At 41.3% G+C, this 18,639-nt stretch overlaps 1 protein-coding gene across 2 annotated transcripts in view; it reads left to right on the forward strand.

Moving 5' to 3' along the window:
• HECTD4 (HECT domain E3 ubiquitin protein ligase 4) overlaps positions 1-18,639 on the forward strand; it is a 5,422,508-nt gene that overhangs the window by 2,724,332 nt on the left and 2,679,537 nt on the right. For both annotated transcript variants that reach the window (XM_044068422.1, XM_044068423.1), the window contains exon 30: positions 7,050-7,185. In XM_044068422.1, coding sequence (XP_043924357.1) covers positions 7,050-7,185 — 136 coding nt within the window. The remainder of the gene's footprint in view (positions 1-7,049; positions 7,186-18,639) is intronic.

Genomic DNA, 18,639 nt, shown 5'->3' on the forward strand with positions numbered 1-18,639 from the left:
CCTTTTACAAACCCAAACTGGGTAGGGTCCAGAGTTTGGCGATTACCAGTGTTATTGTTTACAAGTTCTATGATGATACGTTCCATAGTCTTGCAGACCAGGCTCATCAGTCTAGGGGCAGTAGTTCCCAGGGTCCATAGTGGCTCCCCCTTTGTGATGTGGGATAACTGTTGCTGTGCGCCATTCAATGGGCACAAAGCCTGAAGTGAGGCTATGATTGAACGTGGTACTTAGGTGGGGTGCCAGTTCATATAGAATGCAGCCTGGGATGTTGTCTGGTCCCATGGATGCTGTGTTCTTGGCTTTGGAGAGAGTGTTTTTTTACATGTGCATCTGTGATTACAGGTACTTTGCATTCTTCCGGTATAGAGATGGGCCCTGTAGGGGGGGTGAGAGGGGTAAAGTTAGCACTGAACCTATCTGCCAGGATGTTGGTAGTATCAGTTGATTCTGTATATTTAGTGCCATTGTGCTGTAACTCAGAGCAGATCTGAGTGTTGCCATTGAGATTTTTGACATAGCTATAGAATGCTTTGTGGTTGTCTTTAGAATCAGTGGCAATTTTGTTTTCATAACTAGCTTTGGAGGATTTTATGAGGGATCTCAGCTTTTTACTGAGGCTGACTACGGAGTTCCTCCAATCATGTGATTTTACTCTTTTTTGCAACAGTTTCTTTCTTCTGTTGCAGAGTTTGTTTATGGCAGGGGACCACCAGATTGGCTTCTTTTTTGGATGATAGCATCTTGGTTTTGTTAAGGAGTGCACGATCCATGCACTTGTGTAAGTGCTTATAAAGTGCATTTGTATAGGCTTCAGCAGTCGTACCTCTGTTGTCCATCAGCATGGGTGTCGTGAAGTTTGCCACTTCTGTCTTAAGAAGCGTGAAGTTGGCTTTGGAGAAATCTTTTAAGGTGGTTTCCCTAATGGGGGGTGGGATATGGATGTCTAGGGTGATTAGCTTGTGGTCGGATCTGACCAACGAGGAATAGACCTCTGTTGTAGAACACCAGTTGCCCATGTTGGTAATGTCCAGGTCTAGGATATTGCTGCCCCTGGTGGGGGTGTGGCTAAGTTGATCCAAGGCATTGGAATTTATGAATTCCAGAAAACGTTGCGTACAAGAGTTGGTACATGAGTAGTTTTCCCAGTTAATGGTGGGGTATTTGAAATCGCCCATTATTAGGGTGTTAGGTTGTACCCTAATATTTTCCATTGTATCAAGAAATGAGGAGTGGGAATTCTGGGGCATGGTGGGGGATCTGTAGCAAGCTACAGTTTGGATTGCTGTCTTGCCCAGAGTTAGTTGCACTTGGATAATCTCGGTTGCATTATGCTGAGCAACTAGCCTGGAGGTGTGGATATCCTTAATGAATATGGACATGCCTCCACCTTTAGAGTTTCGGTCCAGGTTAGGTGGCCAAATGGTGTGGTATGAATTACAGCAGGAGTGCTCTCTGTCACTGCACAGATGTCGATGTTCTCCATTTTAAGGAGTGCCTCGAGTGAGTGCATTTTGAGGCTTAGACTTCTAGCATTAAGTAGCATCATCACCCTCAGATTTTGCTTGCTTGTACCTGTTACGGTGGTGAATTTAGCATTTGAACCTTGCCTAAAAAAGTCACTATAGGGGTGGCAAGACCCTTAGCCAGTATCTGGAATCCTAAGGGTGACAGGTACAGGCCATCTCTGGCAAAGCATTGTGGTTGGTCGATCATGTCATCCCAGGCAGACAGATACTGGATCCCCTTAGAATGACACCAGAAGCTTAGCCAATTGTTGAAGTCAGTCATTTTGTCCTTGTACTGTGGTATCATTCTGGGTGATGGCAGGATGCTACTCAGGGCTAGGGTCATACCTGCCTGGGCTACAAGATCGGACAGCTCCTCCATGTCTCTCTTCATGTAGTCCAGGGAGGTACGTCTCAGGTCATTCACACCAACATGTACAATGACAGAGTCATATTTGTACTTGTGGAGTGACCTGAATGCATGCGTTATGTGGCGGATCCTGGCACCTGACTGGCAGCTGACAGTAATTTTCTCATTGTTTAGCCTAGTGAGTGGAACATCAGTGTGCCTGACTGTAGAGTCACCTATGACTAGAGTGTTGGGTACATTGTTATGCCTTATGGGCTGTGGTTGAGTGGCACACTGAGTTTGTGGGCTGTGTGTCAGTTGGGTTGTGTTGGGGGGTGGAGGTTGCTTGCGTTTCTGCTTTGGAGGTCCCTGTTGCTTGGGTAGATTTTTATTGAGAGCCTCCATGAATGTAGGTGTGTGTGTTTAATTTTAACATTGGATATATGTGCGTGTGTGTGTGTGTGTGTGTGTGTGTGTGTGTACATATATATATATATATATATATATATATATATATATATGTGTGTGTGTGTATATGTGTATATATACACACACACGTTTTTAAGTGTCTTTTTCAGGATTATTTGAATATTATAAGATGCATGTTTCTATATCTTTTTATTTTTGTGCTTGTGTTCAGTCACTTTAAATTGTCTAAGGTTTGTTGATTGGCTACTAACTGATATAAATTGATGTGGTATGTGGCAATTTATTTAGTCTGATGAAACGATTTTAGATATCGTGAAAGCGCTTACTTTGTTTTCTATATTAAAGTGGCTTTTAGTCCTCAGCCTTGACATTTGGTGTGTTTATTTTATTTTATCCATTCTCATCAGTATTACCACTATTCTTCTTACTTACTGGCACTAGCACCCCATCGACTCACAGCTAAGGAGACAAAGGAAAAAAGCTATTTTTCTGCAAACCTGTGTGCGATTATAGCCAGCTGCTTGCTACTGCTACTCAACCATTTTGCTACAGTTACAATTGCACAGTGAGTTCAGCTGAATGCAATATCATTTATTTATAAAGCTACAGTATTGTTGCAGCTTCATAAGTTAGTGTTGGTACAACACCTACCCACCCTCTCCCTTTTATTTATCTAACCATGCAAGATAGCCCTAGTATATCAGTGAGTGAATTGTTTGTCTTTTCGAGACTTTCTAATAATGTATGACAAATAACAGCTTTACCAAGCATTTATATCTCTTGAAACCTTCCCATTACCCATAGTGTTTTAATGTCAGTTTTTACCAACACACGGGCACTTATGGCTTGTACGCTTACCTGTCAACCTCTTAATACAAGAAATCTGGACAAAGCCTGACAGAATGGAGGGACAAAGGCCCACAAATAGGGACATATTTTAAATATTGCTCTTATAAACTTAGAAAGTTGCTAGAGTAACTTGTTTTGTTGTAACACACATTTTTTCAGAAGGATTTGAAGTCTGAAATTGTTTGCCATTATTTAGTGACTGCAGTCCTCAGGTCATTCCAGTGATTTGCCAGAAAACCATAAATTTTATAAGGAACATCCTAAAAATACGATCCAAAAATCTGGACGTTCTGCGAAAATGGACAGATGAGAGGTATGCGTGCATGTGGCACCCCAAACATAACTATCACTTTCCAATTCTGCATTATAAAATGTCATATTTTTCATATGTCTTGACAAACACTTCTTAACTGTTGCCCTTTGCATGTCACATTGACTGCTTCACTGTGCATGCCAAGCAAATCATGCCAGCTTTTACATGGCACATTGGTCCATCATTCATGACATACCGTTTCTGAGATATTAGTCTTAATATTAGAGTATTGTTAATGCACTCCTCTTCAAACAAATGGTTTTATCTTTACCTATGTTTGCCTTACTCGTGTGTGTAACATTATTTTTCTTTTAACACCCACTGTTTGTGTCCCCCCCATATCAACATCATGTTCTATTTTTGTCATATTGATGGAAATATTTAAAATATGTGATTGTTTTCATAATCTTGCAAACATTTTTCATTACGTCAATGCCGTGTAAATCCGTAGTGATTTTTATACTGAAGCTATTTACTGTCTCTTGCCAGCATGCAGATGCCGCTTTGCACCTTGCTTCCTAGTCCACAACCTAATTTTCATAAAATTTTACTGTTGTTATTAGAATAATGTTGTTATTAATATAGTATATCTCAAATCAAGTTACACATTTGATGGATTCTCCTTCCCAAGTTTGTTTGCCATTATTTGGTTTATAATATCCACTGCCTGCATACCTCACACCCCAAGACAAGACAGTATCATGACTGATTTTTGATTTATTCATTTTGTAACTCCATTTTTTAATAGAGGAATAATGTTATCTACACTTTCAAATGTCCAGGTTAACGATTTTGCTTGTTACAGTAAATGTAGTTGTGATTGCATTGTGACCACTGTAAAGGCCTTGGTAGGTAAATATAAAATGGAAACACTTGTGGTGCATCCCAAAGTGATTTCTAACTTTCGATACTTGTCAGTTCCTGTTAACTTGTAGAACTTTGCTTCCAGGCACATTATATATTATGCAATAGATGTTAGTCTGAATAGTAAAATAACATTAATATAGTTGAAACCTAATAAATAGTTCTATGTCTGACTGTTTCACTTACAAGTGTGTGTGTGTTTTATCATTTTTTTCTAACACACACACACTTCTTCCATAGACCCCTCCTAACCTGACAGTACAGGCAGTCCCTGGGTTACAGACATCTGACATGCAGACAACCCATAGATACGAACGGGTTGCTGCAATGTAGGAAATAACTTGAAAAAAATTAAACTCTTTAACATTGCCCAAATCTGTGTGTGTGTGTGATCGAGAGAGTGAGAGTGATATGTGAGTGAATGCAGGTATGAATGAGGAAGTGACTGTGTGTATTAGAGAGAGTGAAGAGTGAGAGCTGAGAGCCAAGGCGTGATCCCCTGGCAGCAAGTAAGAGGTGGGTGGTTGCATAAGAGGAGGGTTATGGAATAGGTAAAGCAGGGTTAAGAGTTTGTGTGTGTGTGTGTGTGTGTGTGTGTGTGTGTGTGTGTGTGTGTGTGTGTGTGTGTGTGTGTCTCATACCTATAAATGTCTTAGAGCAAGAAATCTGGACAAAGCCATAAATAAAAGTGGGACAAATGCCCAAAAAATGTGGACAGTTTTAATAAATGTTGCTCTTACAAATTTATAAAATTGATAGAATAACAGATTTTGCATTAGCGTGTATTTTTTTAAGGGTATGATTTCTGAAACTCAAACGTCTGTCATTATTTTCTAACTTCAGTCTTTAATGATTTGCCACTAATTTTGCTAAACAACCACCATTATATGAATAACGTCCCAACAATATGAGGCAAAAGTCTGAACATTGTGTGAAAAACTGTGCAGTTGAGAGGTATGGATTGCATGTGAGAAAGTCCTCATAAACACTGCATTTAATAACAAAGTGCCATAAACCAGCTTTGTTGATAGGAAATAAGGAATCCTAGTTCATGTAAGGAAGCATAGCCACAGTATTATGTTTAAGATTTTCTTTTTGTTTGGAGGTGTTTCTAAACTGTTTTATCAACAAAGAAAAGTAAAATAAATAGTAGACTGAGGCAAGCATTTGATTGTGACATTAAAATGTTTAGTGACTGCAATCCTCCATGACAGAAAGCCACACAGTTTATGAGGACCAGGCACCAGAAGTAGGCACATTCTGCGAAAGTGGAGACGGTTGCAAGGTATGTTGCTGTTTATTTACTGACTTCAGTTCTCAAAGAATTTATGTGAAACTAACTCAGGAACAGATCAAAAACACAAGACATCAGAAAACTACACATACAATCTTAACATGTACACCACACAAACATGTATTAGGCAGTGGAACTGTCATGATGATGCTTATCATATTCCACATTAACACATATACAATACACTGAACAAGCTCGATACCTACACAGTCACACCACATATTTACAAACTTAACAGAAAGGTAATGCTGCTGATATATAACTTCTGTAATAAAGACAAATGTGATACATTCTCTAAAAATTAATCTCCTTCAGTTCAATGCTGAACACTTTTCTTCTGGGATAGATTGTGGAGTCTCTTATAAGGAAATTATATAGTCCTCGTTGGAGGCTCTTAATTCACACCTCTGCTGTGTCCACATGGTGATATTTACATATTGCACTAAAATGTAGAGGTGTAAGCTGTGCAACTTATAAATGGCACTGGGAGGATATTGATCAACACTAAGAGATATAGAACACCATAAATGAAATTATAAAGGTGATTTTTTTTTTGCGCTTTTCTGGTAACAGAAGATACACATGTATATCAAATGGAAAACACTGGCCATGGATTAAATGATGCAAGAGTATTTTAATGTATGTTGCCGCTGCCTATGGATATAGGAGACACTCGTTTGCCACATGAGGTGGAGAGTTACATTTTTTTTCTTAAAAATTTTAATGATGTCATACTATTTTTAAACAACACAGTTCACTTACTAACCTACAACTATTGCTTAGTTTGTGATATGTAGGTACTGTATTTTCTGTGATGCAGTTAAACTAAGTGAAAGATGAGCATACTCATCTCAGGAGTACAACATACTCTCCTCTTCAGGTGAGTATGTTCTACCAGGCTACACAACTACTCTGATTTTCTGACACTGTTGTAGGAAGCAAAGAGTTAAATAGGTAACCTTTCCATCACCTTGTCTGTACTGTCAGACTATTAACAAAGGTTCAACACTCAATGTTTTCGTCATGAAGAACTTGTGTGTAAGATGTTACATGTGCATTACTAAACCATCTTGTAATGTGTTTAGTTCTGAAGCCCCTAGAATGATCAAATTTAGTATTATGTTTTTTGGCATAGTTGCATTTTTTCTTTTAAGGAAATGGATGGAGTAGGCATATATTTTATTTGTGTTTCACAAAAAGTAAAAAAACAAAAAGTTGTTAATTGCGTCTGTGCTTGCAATTTTTAATGGATTTTAGTGAATGTGATGTGAGAAGTATTTTAACACATAAATATAAGGATTTTGGTGAAGGACTTGTGTACTTTAATGTTTTTACTTTTTCTGCTGAAGTGATCACTGGTTCTTGACATAATTTTAATTTGAACCAAGCACTTTGCCGTATTGCCTGCCATAAATATTTGCTTTCTGACTTTTTTCATTTTAGCTTGCAATTCAGCCTCTGAAATAAAGGTGATTTCCCATACTGTTCGTCAGCCTGTGTTTCTTCGCAGCATGTCAGCACCTTCTGATCTAGAAATGATTGGAAATGAGGATTTAGAATTCACTAGAGCAAGTCAGAGGTATGGATATTTACAGTTTAGAAATAACTTTTTTTGTTTAAGCTGATTTTATTTTTGCATCAAAAGGTTAAAATAAACGTTAATTTTTTTCCCTATGCCTGACGTAAAAGGATGTATATTTTATTGGCCGTATAACGAAACAAAAAAAGACTGATTTTTGTTTCTTCTTCTCTTTCTCGCTCATTTTTTTTTAAACCGCTGCTGTCTGTGAATCCGTTGTCAGTCCCTCCCTAATTGTTTGAGTGTTCATTTCCTAGCATGGTGAGAACAGTTTGCGAGAGGCAATCATCCAGGCAGCTATGTGTTTTTTTCTTGTAATGGCTCAAGTTCCTTCCCTCAGATGTTTATCATGCAAAGTCATTTGCAAGATTGTCTGGAGTGCCTTCCCGACTACAGTACTCTGTACATTCATGCACATTCCCTTCCCCTAGAAGGCTAAAGCCATGGGTATAGTCCAGCCCAATATTCCTGGTTCAAAGCAGACCAAACCTTTTCGTCTTCCAGGATGGGTAAACTGGCATTAGCTACTCACTCCCATCTGCCCTGGTTGACTCCTTCATCACTGTGTCCACTAATGAAGCATGTTTTATCTGGGTTGTACTTGAGTTTCTTTTCTTTACGTCATTGGAGCCAGCTATAGATGGTCTTTTTATTGATATTTGCTCGTGTACAGTACAATAATTAAGATTAAACTTGAATGTATTTTCTTATAAATCACACGGTATAAGAAGTACTTAATGTATCAGTATATTGAAGGTAAAGTTGTACAGGTTTTTGCTGCTTTAAGGATGCATAGGATTAGTTGCTGTCAGAATTCCTGATAACATTTTATTAATGTTCTTTTAATCTTGTCCTGTTGTAAACTACTGCAGCATCACAGTTTGTGAGGTTATTTTGCGTTGAGTTGAGGATTTTCTCATTCCCACACTGTTTTATAACTGTGGAGTTCATATGTATAAAAATAAGGGGCTGCTTTGAGTGCTTGAGTCACTAAAAATTTAGATTTTTCTTTGGTGGTTTGTGTTGTTTTATCAATTGTGATTCAAGAATTGCCCCCTAGGCATTTTTGTCTCATTCAATCATAAGAAGAATGTCGCTGTCATGAGAATATTGTTGTTAGAGGGAAGCGGAGTGGTGAAATATTAGGCACATTACCGTGGACCTGTTCTACTAGCCATTCGATATGTGAGCATAGCTGGTAAAATGAGGGGCAACTCCACTAAATCTTTTAAGACATATGTTATGTTATTGTTAATACCCTTATCTTATCACAGATCATTTTTGCAATAACACTGAAATCATAGCTCATGAACTAAAATTGTGTACCCATGATTATATATTAGAATTTTGTAGTATAACTCTTGTCCCTCTTATGTGCATGTGTGTTTTTCTCACTGTGCAATATTAAACCACATTCTACATGCATAACAAATAGTAAAGCAAATTGGCAGTTTAGCATGTAATGTATTATAGTAAATGAATGCTTATCTTTAAAATGGCAAATTGCATGAAATCTCAGGATTTTCCAGTATTTTTTTCCAAAAAAATGTGTTAATCATAATCCTTGTTAATTAGCAATTATGTTGACACTGGCATTTCTTACAGTAACAATGATGATCGATACCACAATGATTCAGCCACAGAAGCAGGATTGATTCTGCAAGTAATAAAACCATTTAGTACATGGAACTTGACTTTTACCCCTACAGTGTACCGCAAGTCTGAAGTAATCCATTTCTTTCCTGCTGATACAGAGTTCGGGTGCACAATCAACAGCCCCCAGACTGTTGCTTTTATTTATTTGTTGGTGTGTTTATTTTAATCTAGTACCCCAGTACCTTTGAAATTTCTGCCCACCCAGTAAATCTTTATATCTTCTGTCTGATGGCTCAATTTATGCATTCTACTTCATTCAGCAGAGGAGTGGAACAATCGTTGAGAGTATTAGTCATCTATAGCATTTGGGGATTTTTTCTGGCCTATTTCTCTCTCCGTACATGCCTAGCACATGCTATGACTGGCTGGGCATGGGAAACTACGGTGCACTACGTCCTCGGCTCCTAAGACTTACCCCAACTTAACTTCTAATCTTCCTTGTTCCAGCCTTCACTAGAAGTCCACTGGAGAGATGTCAGCATGCATCCGTCCCAGGTAGTAGCACCCAATTCTCTCTGCCAACTCTGTCGAGCACCCAAGACACTAAGCGCACCCATGGCCCCTGGCCCATTGTTGAAGTTTTATCCATATCTGCCTGCGGAGCACTTAGACTGTTGATTTTTATGTTCAGGTAGTACTGATGCTGTGCATCCTTATAAATGTTTTCTTTGTTTTGAGTGTGTGACTTTGTATCCCTGATTTGTCTACCCTCAGAATTGGAAGTTTTCTACTTTGTAAATAGCTTCTGACAGTAAATACCCTGTGATAAGTTGATGTCTGTCTCAGATAAACAAAAGTCTTTGTATTGTTTGGGTTTGCCTTAACAATAGTGAAAAAACAATGCTCACTTTTTAGAGGACTAAATGGTTAGTACAAGGCAGTGCTAAAAGTATTAGAAAAACTTATTTCCAGAAAGCATTATCACATCAAAATATAGCTTTTCACGTCCATTTCATTTTTCTCCCCAAAAGAAATGCGCACCAAAGGGAGAAAGAAAGATACTCATGGAAGTGGCACAGGACTTCCTGTTCCTTTGCTTAGAGATTTGAAAATATGAAAAGCAGAAGAAGAAAGTGCTGAAATGTAGGTGTAACCTCCCCACCTTTTTCTGTTATAGATCCTAAGTCTCAATATCAGGTAAACCGCTTCTCCTTTACCAAAGCTGTCTTTCTCTCCTGCTTCATTTTCCCCAAGGAAACCATAGTTGTTTACTCTAGTTCTTTCCTTTGTGCCGCCCAGACCTCTCAACTGTCCCTCTTTTGGTGGAATGTTCAGTTATCAGGCCTGATTTACCCTTGCACATGGTGTGCTTATTTTTGGAGGTGTGTCCCTATTTTTCAGGTTGATTTACTCCCTCGCACAGTTTTATGAATCTACATTATTGCACTTGATTTTGAAGCAGTCTAGTATATAAAAAGCACACTGAATGAGTAACATTCTAGTGGCATAAGTAATTTAAAAAAAGAGGACACGTATCCTTTTTTCAGAAGCAAGAATAAATTATCTTGTGTTTTAGAATTTTGCAATACAGTTCATTAAAGTACACATATTTTATACTGTATTTCATAATGTGCTCATATTTTCCCATCATTTTCATCACTGTTTTTAAACAGGTATTTGAGTAGCATCCCACAATGTCTTGACTGGAAATCACTGTTGCAGTTTTCTTAACATACGGGTTTCTGGGCCTCTGACATCCAGCCAGAGTTACAAAGCTTTTACCGTTCCAAGGGCATATGTCCAATGCCAGACCTCACGTCGTATGCACTGGAAGTGGCACAGGCCTTCTTGTTCCTTTGTTGAGAAGTTTGAGAATGTGAAAAGCACATGAATACCTCAGACTGTCACTCTGCCAGCCTAAATGCAGGTTGTGCATCCATTGGCCTGATCTTTGTTGGGTCTTTGATGCAGTTGCTTCATTTTTTCACATTTCAGTTAAGTGCCCCAGTGGGGAACCTTCCTTTTTCAAGTTTTTTGATTTATGTAGATCATTTTTGATGGTTGCCAGCTAGGAGGGGTATTGTGAGTATGGTAGGCAGATCCCATACAAGGACTTACACACTAAATGCCCTTATTGTGTAGGCTTTGAATATGATTACAAAAACTCCTCCATCTGTTAGTTGTTTATTCTGAAAACTCTTAGGTCAAGGCTTTCCTCCCTTAACATGTTCTTCAAAGCTCAGTGTCTAAAATACCTGGCCCAAGTCAAAGTGGCAGAATCCCCAGTATCCAATGTCACCCTTCCTCCAGTGAAGATACTCGAGACCCTCAGATGACTCGCAGCCTTACATCCGAGTCTGACATACCCTTTGAGGTTGTAGAACCTGTAGCCTGTCAGATACCATCTCATTTGCTAGCTACCAAGACCCCGTCAGAGGCCAGTATATCTGCTGAGGGCTTGCAAGCTGCAGACACCTTGGATGAACCTAGTCTCATTATTTTAGAGGGTCAACCTGGAGTCCCTCAAATCCTAGTCAGGGAAGAGGTTCCAGGCACTCTTAATGAAGTTTGCCAAGGTTCCAAACCACTGTTAGACTTGTTCAGGAGGATGTCATGCCAAAAAAAAAAAAAAAGTCCAGAAAACTAGGCATGTTGACCTCCCCTGCTACTTCCAAAAAAAAATAAAAAGAATGGCTGGATAGATGGATTTCTCCGTGGGCTTATTTAAAGCAGTCATGGCCCTGAAGCCTCCTCCTTTTGTGACCCAGCTGCCACAGGCCACACCACAAAGACACACACAAGTTTCCTCTTGCTCTGATGAGGAACGGGATGTGGAATCTGATTATTCCTTGGACTATTCCTTCCAAATGCATTCCCCAGAACAGTTTTCCTAAGATGAATGGGGCTCCCTCTGTCCTGACTCTCTGTCGAGGAGGCCTCTTTTGGAGACACTTTTCAGAACATGAGGCACTTTGAGTGGCAGTCTAAACAAATACTGGATGTTCGAAAGAGGTGGTGTATTCTAGAAATGGGCACTGCAGCCCCCTTTTACACTCCCTCCAGTACTAGATGCTTACCAGGATGCTTTTCACTCTATATTTTTAGCTTCTGATTCTCAATCACTGGGACCTAAAAGACCAGACAGATACTGCAAGATGCCTGATAAATTTAAATACCTATATGAAAGCCTTGTGGCTGATCCTGCTGCTGTCTCCTTTTCCTGAGATAAGCCTTCAGAATTTCTCTCCAGTGCAAAAACCTTCCCACAAAGGATAATAAGGTTATGGATAAGTAGGGAAAGAAGGTCTACACCTCATCCACCCTTGCATTCAGAGCTATCATTTACCGGACACAAATGACAAAATGATTGCTCTCTGTCCTACAGATTTCGAAAAAGGTCTTGTCGGACCCGCAGTCTGGAGTTTCCAAGCAGCAAATGCAGACCTTGCTGTCGCAAGTTACTCAAATTGCCAGGCACAGCATCAAATGCAGTTAATACTGATGTGGATGCATCTTCCAGAGTTGTGGACATGGGTTCAGTCATCAGACGATATGCATGGCTGTGCAGTCATCCCATCCCTGAGGCTTCAACTCTAAAATCCTAGACTCACCTCTAGACAAAGCACTGCAAGAGCATGGTAAGACTATGAAGGACTGTAGGCAAATTTTCCTTTCTACAGTCCTTATTATACCACAGGAACTACCCAGCCAAGTCCACTTCTTTTGTTAAGAAGGGACCCTAGGTTCACTCACAAACAAAGAAAAACACCAAGGAAGATATTTTCAGACAAACCATATAGGGGGTCATCTTCAGAGAGTCCTCCCTTCGGAAGTAAAATTCAGTGACTATCTTCCCTACTACAACTCGTATCGCCTCAAACCCTCCACCCCCACTTTCAGAAAGGCTCTCTCTGTCCCACCCTTTCTGAGAAATGGTAACTACAGACAAATGAGTTCTTACTGTCATCAAAGACGGCTGTCCCATGTCATGGAAAAGCATCACCTCTTTAAAGGGCCTGCTTGCTCCACCTCTAAACCAGCTTCCTTGGATCAACCCTGTCATTCAGGACTTACTAGATCAAAGCACCATAGAAGGAGTGCCACCTTTCTACATAGGAAAATGGTTCTACTCCAGAATCTTTCTGGTGCCAGGGAAGGGCAGTTGGTGACCATTCTGGAACTCTCTCTTCTAAACACTTTTTTGAAGGTACCCAAAATACTGTTTGTGTACTGTTATGCCTTTCATGCTTCCCTACACCTTTCTTTTGTCACTAGTCCTAAAGGATGTCTGCTTTCACATCCTCATTTGACCCTGCTGCAGGAAATTCCTCAGATTTTTCTCTGACTTATCACATTTTCAGTTTACTGCTTTGTTCTTTGGTATTTCTGTGGCACCAGTAGTTTTTACAAAGTGCCTAGCTCCAGTGGTGGCTTTCCGATGCAAGCATGGAATTCATATTTTACCTTACCTGGATGACCAACCGTTTCAAGCTCTCACCATAGTATCCCACCTCAAGCATGTGTATTTCAAGGTCCATCTCTCATCTATACTAGGGTTTGCAATCATCTTCAAAAACATCCCATTTCACACTCAATCAGGACATAGTCTTTCTGGGGTGCAGATTAGACATTTGCAGAATGCTTGCCTTTCTTCTTCATAGGATCTTAGGGGGTTACTAGGCTATTGGCCCTGAGGCCCTTATAAGCCTAGCCAAGAGTTTATCTCATGTTTGGACAAATCAGCACCTTATGCCCATGTCCAGCAGGGACATGGGTGGAATCCCAGGGGTATATTTTCTGTTTCCCATCCAGTTATCCAGGTTGTGCTTAAAAAGGGGTAAAGAGGTACTCTGCTTTATGTGGAGAGGGAGTCTATTCCATAGATCATAGATGGGGGAGTCTTTGGGACACAAATCTGTCCCGCCAACAAGTCTTGTTGATGTCCTAGATCAGGTTGAGGCCGCGCGTGCAGGCTACTCGAGTGGAGCGTGACTTCTTTAGGAAGAAGTTCTCAGACTGGCCACATTTTTCAGAAACCTCTGCTCAGTGTCTCACTGCACAGCAAGGGAGATACTCAGTGCCTTCAATTTCATGGCAACTACCATCCCAATGCTTTCTCTGATTAGCCTACATATGCAGAAAATTCAGTGGTGCCTAAAAGTCATTATGATCCCAACATTCCCATTCTCTGGATACCCAGATCCCTCTCTTACCTAACCTCAAAAAGGAGGTACTCTGGTGGGAAAATGGGTCATGCTCAACCTGAGTCTTCCTTTCACCCTAGCCCCACCCAACCAAGTTCTTTACATAGATGCCTCAGAGCATGGAGGGCTTGGACAGGATCCCAGCAGGTGTGGGGAAACTGGCCTCCCCCCCCCCCTCCTGAAAGAATGCATCAACCTGAAAGAAATGAGAGGTGTTCTTCAGGCACTACAGGTATTCTCTCATCTTTTGAAACCTGGCTCACTACAAATGTACACTGACATCACACTTCTGTGGTATCTGAACAAATTGGGGGCACAGGATCTTACACACTGTGCAGGCTAGCATTAGGAGGTATGGCACCTATCCAGACAAATGGGCATGGCTGTGATGATTGCATGCATTCCATCACAGGAGAATGTACTGTCAGACTCCTTAATCAGGTCCTTAGAAGACGCTCACAAATGGACCCTGAACAAACTAGACTTTTAAAACAACTGGAAATCAGTGGGGAACACCACAAGTAGACCTGTTTGTTACACCAGAAAACCACCAGCTTCCCTAATGTTCTTCGTGTTTCACTGTTGCAGTCATTACATTTGGGTTATCCGCCTGCAGGTAGCCTTCAGCCGGTCTGAATACCAGAGTCTTGGATTCCTGCGTCGGATGCTGTTTCTACTTTCATGACATCAGGTCATCAGGGGTATAAAATATGCAGCCGATGCCATTATATCAGTCTTTCTTGCTGTGCGGTGCCTGAAGCAGTGCTCAAGTGCCGGTCGGACGACTCCTGAAAGGATCGTTTTTCGAGTTTCAGAACTGAAGTCTTCGAAAAAAGCTAAGTACCCCATTGAGGATCCTTTTTCTTGCTCTTAACTGATGTCAGTAAAAGTTAACAATTGTCTTACCTGTAGAAAGCACATACCTCAAAGATTTTCATTCGTACTGCAGTCCTTGCTTAGGCCCAGACCACAACGTCCCTCGCTGTCGGTTTTGTGCCTTATTTAACCCCTGAACTATTCGTTGTCTGTCTATTTTCAGCAAATTATTTTGGTAGTCGGTTTAACTATCCAGAAATGGCTTCAGTAAGCCATCCGACTACCGATATTCCAAAAAAAAGTAAAGATAAAGACAGAGACCGCATAGGTCCAAAATTGCCGACGACGCTTCCGTTAAGCTAGCTGCCAGTACCCAGTAAGGTGCTTTTGTAGCCCCTTATACCCACTACTTCATATTCGCAGGCCTCTACTGAGACCCATTCGGAGTCCGGTATGCCGCGAGATGCTTCTTCGACTATGGAACCTGCAGATGTCTTTACCTTGGATGGGTCTGGAGTCGCTGTGCAGGCACCGGCTTCTGAGGGTGTATTCAGGCCTGCAGATTTGCATTTTAAACCAACGCCATCTTCTTCATCCAGGCCTAAAACTCGACCCACACATAGAAAACCGACATCCAAACCGCATGGTCAGGCCCATATGCCTAAAAAAAAAAATGCTTAGAATGGCTGAAGACCTTATTACTTTAATTAGGGGAAGCCAGCCTTCCCCCTCTAAGAAACCTAGAACTGATTTTCCTTCCGATTCTTCTGATCAGGATTCTGAAATCTCTGTTTCTTCTGATTACCAGGATTTGCCCTTATCTACCTATGAGGATTCTGATGCAGAGGATTCCATTCTCTCTTCTTCCCCTCCAGAAGATTTCTCTTTTGGTGAAACCTTGCACACTCTTAGGGAGCATTTCCGCTGGGAAAGCCAGGATTTAACTCCAAAAAGAGGCTTAGGGAATTCTTACTCCTCCCTCAACACAGGCCTTTAGCTATCCCTCCTGTTCTGGACTTTGTAGATGATGCCTTCTTGGAATGTAGCCTGCTCCCAGATACTTTACCTCCAGCTCCCAGAAAACCTGACAGGTATTACAGAGTACCTGACTCTCACAAGTTCCTCTTCAAGAATCCTACTGCGGATCCAGAAACCATTTCCCAAGGACCAAAGGGCATTAAGGCCACTACTGCCAAAAATCCTACCCCCTCTGATAGAGATTCTAGGGCCTTGGACAGATCGGGTAAGAAGGTATATACTTCTGCTACTTTGGCCATTAGGGCCTTAAATTGCCAGTTTCATATGTTAAAGTATCAGCAGCATATTATGGGACTGCTTAAAAAGAAAATTATGTTGATTCCTGACTGTACTGAACATGAAGAATTACAATATTTAATGCAGAATGCAGGGCTGCTGTCACTGGGTCTCTACTTAGAAGGCATGCTTGCTTAAGGAGCAAAACTTGCCAGATCATGTTAAAGCTAAATTACTGGATGTTCCCTTAAACCTTGGCAACAAAGCGGAAGAAGTCCTTAAAAAGATGGAGGAAAAAGCTAAATTTATGCAAACTGTTAAAGATTTCCTGCAAGTACAGCCTCCCAGATTTAGTAGGCATTGGCCTTCAAAGAATTGGTCCTTTCAGTCTCTTCCAGGCCTTCTCAGTCCAAACCCAGGAACAGCAGACCACCTAGGTTACAGTCTTAGGCTGCACACAGGCCTAAGCAGTGGGGGGCTCCCACTTCCAAAACAGGACGTAGTAAGACACCCCCTATGGAAAAATGTCACAATGACTTAACCCTTCCAAGCCCTGCTCAACTGCCTGCTCACTTAGGAGGAAAGCTCGCCCTGCATGCAAAAAAACTGGGAACTCATTACCCAGGACAAATGGGTTTTAAATATAGTTTTCCAAGGATACAGATTACACTTCTACACCCTACCAACTCCAAACGGTTGGCCAGGCCTACCCCCAAATCAGTGGGCAGAGGCTCAACAGCAGGTTCTCTCTCTTCTAAGTATCAGGGCTATGCAACCTGTCCCAGCAGAAGAAAGGGGACAAGGTTTTTACTCAAGACTTTTCCTGGTACCCAAAAAAGACAACTCTTGGCGTCCTATCCTGGACCTCTCTATTTCTAAACACCTTTTGGTAATCCCAAAATTCAAAATGCTAACACTTCAACAGCTGCTTCCTATGCTAGGCAAATATGCCTGATTGGCAACCTTAGATTTAAAGGAAGCCTACTTGCACATTCCAGTAAGGGAATCTTGCACGAAATACCTATGCTTCAGTGCAAGCTCCATGCATTATCAGTTCTCTGCACTTCTCTCTGGCTTATCTACTGCGCCCAGGGTATTCACAAAGTGTCTGCCTCCATCCACTGCATTTTGCAGGCAGAGAAATATTCAGATATACCCATACTTGGACGATTGTCTGATTCAGGCAGAAAGCCAGGACATGCTATTAAAACATCTGGCATTCATAAAGAAACTTCTAACCTCGCTGGGGTACACCATAAACGAAAAGAAATCTCATCTAGTACCCTGTCAACAGATTGTATTCCTGGGAGCAAGCTTGAACACAACTTCCCAGATGGCTTACCTCGCGCCAGAGAAACAAGTTTATTTGACAATCTACTTCAAACTACTGGCCACAAAGACCCAGCTATCTGCAAGGAAAATTTTGCAAGCCCTGGGGTTCATTGCCTCCTACATTCTACTAATTCCATATGCAAGACTGCATATGAGGAAACTACAGTGATATCTAAAAAGCCAATGGTGTCAACATTCTCAGGACCTGTAATCAATGATTCCTGTCATTCCTAGTATAAAGACAGAGTTCTTTGGTGGGCAGAGTCCTGCCACCTAAACAAGGGGCTCCCTTTCAATCTACCCCCTGCTGCCCAAACCCTAACAACCGACGCATCAGACTATGCATGGAGGGTTCACTTGGCAGGGCAGTGCATTCTGGGCAAATGAAACCCAAGTCAGATGCACTTGCATATCAATCAAAAAGAAATGTTAGCTGTACAGAATTCCTTGACAGCCTTCAAAGATCACATCTTTCCAGGACAATTATTGGTAAAGACAGACAACACCACAGTTATGTGGTACATAAACAAGCAGGGGAGAACCCACTCGTACCCTCTCTGCAGACTAGCCGTGGCTCTGTGGAACACAGCCTTGAGCTACCAAGTGCACATACAAGCTCAGTTCCTGCCAGACAAGCTAAATTCACTGGCAGATGACCTAAGCAGAAATCTCATGGACCCACATGAATGGAAACTGGAACCAAAAATATTCAACCTCTTGAGGAACAAATGGGGGACTCGAGAGATAGACCTGTTTGCCTCCCCCAGAACTACCAATTGGACAAATTCTGCACAAGGATTCCCCACAGTCAAGTTTGGAAAGTAGATGGCTTGTCCTTTACCTGGAAAAGCCTCTCAGTTTATGCCTTTCCCCCTCTGTCTCTCCTCTCGAAGGTTCTGCTAAAGATCAAACAGGACAAACCAAGGACAATACTTATTGCACCGGACTGGCCTTGCCAGCACTGGTACTCCCTCTTGTGCAGCATGATGCAACTGGATCCATGACACCTGTCTCAGACACCTTCCCTGCTGTCCAAGCAAGCGGGCCAGATTCTGCACCCTCGGCTTCAAACCCTGAACCTTGCAGCCTGGCTAATTCCTTGAGCTCTCCAATAGCATCCCTCAGTAAGCAGGTGCTAGATGTCATTCTGGAAGCAAGGAGACCTAGTACTAGAAAATCCTGTGCTGAAAAGTGGAAAATGGGTGAGTATGGGCATTACAGTGCCCATCTTTACCTCATATTCTTCAGTACT

Source organism: Protopterus annectens, chromosome 4.part0, assembly GCF_019279795.1.
Source record: "Protopterus annectens isolate FY-2018-M chromosome 4.part0, PAN1.0, whole genome shotgun sequence".
In the NCBI taxonomy this organism is placed as follows: Eukaryota; Metazoa; Chordata; order Ceratodontiformes; family Protopteridae; genus Protopterus; species Protopterus annectens.